The sequence below is a fragment of the Typopeltis vanoorti genome, chromosome 20, assembly GCF_054136105.1.
Source record: "Typopeltis vanoorti isolate ZY-2024b chromosome 20, IOZ_Tvanoo_1.0, whole genome shotgun sequence".
Lineage (NCBI taxonomy): Eukaryota > Metazoa > Arthropoda > Arachnida > Uropygi > Thelyphonidae > Typopeltis > Typopeltis vanoorti.
Genome location: NC_143568.1, coordinates 55,691,679 through 55,697,678, shown reverse-complemented (window position 1 = coordinate 55,697,678; position 6,000 = coordinate 55,691,679). Strand labels below are relative to the sequence as shown.

General features: G+C 33.9%; 1 protein-coding gene across 2 annotated transcripts in view; it reads right to left on the bottom strand.

Moving 5' to 3' along the window:
• Positions 1-244: 244 nt before the first annotated feature.
• nopo (TRAF interacting protein no poles) overlaps positions 245-6,000 on the bottom strand; it is a 128,872-nt gene continuing 123,116 nt past the window's right edge. For both annotated transcript variants that reach the window (XM_090410248.1, XM_090410249.1), the window contains one exon: positions 245-808. In XM_090410248.1, coding sequence (XP_090266374.1) covers positions 512-808 — 297 coding nt within the window. In that variant the 3' untranslated portion in view covers positions 245-511. The remainder of the gene's footprint in view (positions 809-6,000) is intronic.

The window sequence follows — 6,000 nt, the reverse complement described above, 5'->3', positions numbered from 1 at the left end:
CTTCAGAATGGAGTTAACTTTTCTCCATAACTTCTAACTCAACTTTTTTTCAATGTGACTTAAAACCAATAAGTGATTCAATATTATATTTCATTATACTATAATAACTTCCAATTATACCTTTTTTACATACATAAATTGAATGTCATTCTTTAATAACTTAAAGACTGATTTCTGGCAGGATGCATGGTTGTTAGGAGCAGGATGTAACTGATCAAATAACTAGTTTTAATGTCTTTTGCTTAATAGCATTTCTTGAAGAATTTTGTTTTATTTAGACATAACAAATGAAATTATACAATTAAAACATCTATCATTTAAACTCTGAACAGGAAAGAATCCATTTAGTTAGTCTCTGATTATATTATTAAGTAAGAGCTTTGATGAATGATAACATACCAGTATAAAAAGAACTTCATATAAATTATTTGGATGCATACAAATTGGGTGGAATTGTATTTTAAATTTAACAAACAGCTGGTTAATAAACAATATTAAAAACAACCGTTTATTAACCAGCTAATGTATCCAAAGTGCTTCCTGTGTTTTCTTTGGAAATAGCTTTCTTCCTCATAACTGATTTTGGCTTCAATGTGACTGAACCAGATGACTTGCATATGAATTTAGAATGTCCGCCAAATCCATTGTATCCATTCCTTATTATAGAATCATCATCTTTTGGAGGTTGTGATTTGAACATGCTGTGGGTGACATCGTTAACTATGGGAAATCTTGAAGGAGGAACTCTTAAACTAGTAGCATTTGATGTGAGCACTTTAACTCTCAGATTTCTTGGCAATGGTAATTGCTAAAAATAAATAAAAACAATGAAATTTTAAATGTACAATAACCAGATGAAATAATGACTGCAGTACTGAAACACTTAAGCACTATCACAAATAAAATTGCATGCCTAAAAATTTGTTTTTTTTTTTAAATAACAGGCCCAGTTTTGTTAATTCTGGTATGAATAATAATACATAAATAATGCATTGAACAGCTGAATTAATTTACAGCAGCTTTGGTGATTTCTGTTTATTGGCTGATAAAATATGAGATAAAAATTGGCTAATAAAATATGACTTAAAAATATACTAAAACTGAACATTACAATTTTCTAATTATAATCAATATCTAGATGAATAACTCACTATAAAAATGTCATCTGTAAATATTAGGCTTGTTTTGCTTTGTTAAGCATAAGCAAATAACCACATGAGAGCACAACTCTATTCTTATTATAAAAAAAAAAGATTTATAATTTCTACTAGCATTTTCACCAGCAAACATTAAGTTGAAATGGAATGGTAATTAAAAGCAAGTGCATATTTAATTCAAACTGAATTTATATATATATTAGGGTTACCAAGTAATTTTATAAACTTGATTATTTTACTCCTAATCCCAAGTAAGCAAACAGTTAAGTTTGCACCAGAACGTAGTTCAAGTCTAAAGGTGGTGCAACACCAGGGCAACTCATTGTAAAAATATAACCAAGTTTATAAAACTACTTGGTAACCCTAATATAGATTATTCCCAAGGTAAAAAAACTTACGTGTGTGTGTGTTTTAGAAATAACTAATTTTTAAATAAATAACTGAGAGGAGACATATACATAGCCTGAAAGGAATGAGGAACACTTAGCCAGGCATGTGATCTAATGTCCAATCCTTGCCTTCCCATTGTGCAGTGCATCTCATTACTAGATATGGGCTCACAATCTCAGACTTGGATAACCAAACACAAATCATATTTGTGCAGGCTTAAGCTACACACAAATATGATGGTATAACATAATAAAATACCATGCATGCTGGACCATTGCCTGATTAAACAAGGCTGCAGCTGCTTTCATCAGGGAACCAGATATAGACCACTCTAAGAAATACTGACCAAAAAAAGGTGGAACTAACAGAGGAAGTACAGAATTATGTACACATAATCAGACTAAATTTAACAGGTGAGATAAAAATTTGTTTGGATGAATAATGACATCTCTTTCAGCCACTTTCCAATAGAAGAGAAGTTTCTGTATTGTTTCTTCTACAGATATTTCCATGGCCATTGTTAGCAGAGCTAGCATCCATCATGCCTCCCATTTTTGTCAGATCTATAGGAATTTGAGCAACAGCTGCTCAACATCCTTTTACAGTCAAATAGCATACCCACCAAATGTGCTACTTCCAGTCATCTTTCATTCCATCCACCTCAATTCTGTGGAACAGCCTCCCCTGTAAAGCATTTTGAAAACATTATAATCTCTGACAGTTCCAAAAGAATATCAATAGATTACTCTACTCTTGATGCCTGTACACATATGGCATTTATTTGTTACAGGCTCTTCTGCCTTTCATGTGGGAATAATATAAAAAAACTTTAAAAAAACTTAATGAATCTGATGAAATCTGCCCCTGAGTGTATAGGGCTCAGATGAATTATGAATGTGGCTAAAATAATGACTGCAGTCAGCGATGAAACAAGAGCAGCTGATTAAATTGACAGATGGTTAAATCAGTACCAGAGAACTCATGTGTGCATGTCTTCACTCTTCAATAGGAAGGAGTCTGTAAGATGACTATCCATGCAGAAACCAGACAAGAAAAACTTCTTCTTTATGGGCCCTCCACAGAGTGCACAACACAGTTTGATTTGATGGAGCTTGCTTGGTCTCTGTTCCATGACTGCCATAGGATAAAAGTTTGTGATCTGCTTGCAATTAGTGTAGGGAACAGACAAACAGAGAGTGGGAGAAGAATGAGAAACAAGCAAGCTTAGCTACAGTTCCTGTAGCCTTATTTCCCTTAATCCTAATGCAACCTGGGAACCAACAGAAACATATGTCCAAATGTAGCTTTCATAATTGAGAGAGGACAGGTTGGATACAAGAGACAGCTCTGGATTTTTTTTGATGAAGCTGCAGCTCTAGACTTATTGCTTGTAGAGCTTCATGAACCTGTATATATAATGCATCTTCAGTAGCACTGCAATCTCATATAGTTTAAGGCAAACTATGAAATATAACTCGGTGGTAAAGTTCTTACATTCTCGAGGGATCTGAGGCAAACATTAAGCTGTCTGGGAAGACAGCAGAAGATACCACTAGAACTCTGATTTTGAACTATGTGTGTAAAACAAAAACAAAATTAGAGTATTCCATTCTATGGCATTGAAGAAGTTGCTATCAGACAATAGAATAGAATGTTTCAACAGCCCTAAGAAAGAAAAGCTCCATGGTGGTATATATAAATACCACAGTGGTAGTGTATTTGGTGGCATGTCTGCAATATTGTCTACCCTAATATCTGGACCTTCTATGAGTACTTTTATTCAAAAACCAAAAGGGACAGTCAGATGAGCGTTGTACAAATTTTCCTACCATGGACATAAAATAGTTGGCCATGTGGGATGATATGGCAGAGATTTTATTTTGGCAGCATATAACAGTGTCACCTGTTGACATCGAAATGGCAAGGAAGACTCATTTGCCTCGACATGGACTAAGGTTTGGTGAAGTCTGTAATGTTCCAGTTGCAATTTTTGTGGATTAATGGTGGATAGGGTTCAACCAACCCAGTGTGCTCTCTCTAGCAAAATCATAGACTTGGGACTCATAATAAAAGTTTTGATCTAATCAGATAAAAAAAGTAAAGAACATTTGTACAAGAGAGTATAGAATAGTTGTCAGCACTGCAAAAGCTGGAGACAGGGTGCAAAGGATGTTCACACTTTATGACACTTATCTCACAACTCGCATAGGAGAACTAAGTTTCTTGTCAAATATGAGCCACAAAAACTTCTGCTAGGAAAATCTGAACCTATTTGCACGGAAAATTAAGCCCATTTTGAAAATATTGTCATAATTCATAGAGATTTGATCCACAAGCAATTAATTACTTCTGTACATTATGAAACTTATGGAAACAACTACCATGTTAGAGTAAAACTTTAGTTTAATATAAACCAAAATAAACACTCGATGTTTCGACCTTCACATTAAGGTCAGGAGTATACACATATATACAAAGAAACAAGCTGCACTACAATCTATATGGCATGCTAAAGTTACTGACCAACCGCTACAACTATTGGCCTGACCTCTGGCGAAGAAAAAAAAACTTACTACATCATTGTTATTATTATTAGGTTACAAAATTAAATTAAGCTGGAGAACAACATGTTTACAAAAAGGAAAAAATTAATAAATAACAGATAAAAATAAAAGATTACTTATATAAGTATCTATATAAATTACAACCAACTGGTATGGATAGTGGCCAATAAAAGCTGAAAAAATTGTTTAGAATCCTAAAGTCAGGGTTTGCTGGAAACTAAGTGGGCTGAATGTGTGCGATCCAAAATTTTGGGATTTTTATGCTACCATAATTGTTAAGATTAGGGTGGTTTATCAAAATTTCACAGGCTTCTTTAAATTTCCGTTTATACCAGGTTTTAGTATGATGTAAAGAGCAAGTACTTTTCCAATCAATTTGGTGTAGGGTGTTAAGAGTGTAATCTGAGAAGCCTGCTACACCCTAGCAACTCAAGTACTGCCAGCAGTCTTCATACTATTGTATTAATCTTCACAACCCTGAAAGAAGAAATAGACTGTCCTAGTTTACTTGTGTTTACCTGAGTTTACTTGTGATGAAGACCATAGCTGTGGCAAAAAATGGATAGAAACTGTCTTCTACTGTGAAAATCTGAACTTATTTGCAAGCACCCATTGGTACATTCTACTATGTACCAGTGGTACATATATTAATCATAGGAGAGGTAAAGTCATCTGCATAGAGGGCATTACTCACGATTAGAGAAAGTTGCTCAGTTATCAAGTTAACCTTGATTACAAAAAGCATGACACTTAAAACTGAATGTTGTGTGACCACCTTTAGTTGGTTATATGGTCGAGAGTGAGCAGTTCCCACTTAAATCAGTTGATAAAAATTTCTTCATGAAGAGAGGGAGATTCCTTCTGGGACCAAAGGTAGGTCTTTCGGTATTTTGAATTTTCTAGCAGTCATATGCTTTTTCCATATCAAAGAAAACTGATACTAAGCACTTGCATTTTACAAAGGCATCTCAAACGGATGCTTCCATAGACTAGATAGGTCGTTGAATGATATTTATGAAAGCCAGATCGTGTTATGGAAAAAAGGTTGTTCCCTTCCAGAAACCATAAAAGAAGAGTTAACCATTTTTTCAGAATTCTGCACAAGCAGCTGGTCAGAGCAATTGGTCAATACTTTATTCAGGATTTGGATCCATCCCTGACTTAGGAAAGGCAATAATAACTACCTTTACAAGGTATACAGAAAAACATTCTCAGAGAATATTCTGTTGAACATTCTCTATATAGCCATATTAAAATGGATGTTATCTGATCTAATAACAGTTTGGGTGATATTTAAGGAAAGCAGCTTTCATTTCATCTTCTGTGAGCAGCCTGCTGCATTCTTCAATATTGCCTGAAGAAAACAAAATCCATTATTTTTCTTCTTTGCATTTTGGGCAAGGAACTTAGGATGGAGAGATAAGATGCTGCTGTTGGGTTGGCAACTATGCATCCATTATGTTTAAACATTGAAGGCTGTTGGGTGATGCATCTGCCCTTCATTTTCCAGATTTTCAAACTGTTTCACTATTATGTTGATTAATTTTGACTATATATATATATATATATATATATATATATATATATATTAGAACACAGACTGATAAGTAAATAATTATTTATTGACTTATTGCTGATATTTTGCTGGAATTATAACCAGCATCTTCAGAGCACAAAAAATAAAAAAGACTAAAGTCCTAATTAGGCACCCTCTATTTTAGGGAAAAAAAAAAAAAAAAAAACAGGCAGAAAGCAGGTACTAGTTATGTCTTAAAATAAATGTTTCCCAAATCTTAGGTCAATTTATACAGCTGTACTTGTTGAGATTCGGAGTATGTTTCAAGGCTTCTGTTGCTTCTAAGAACAATCTTTCTGACTTGTAAAAGCTT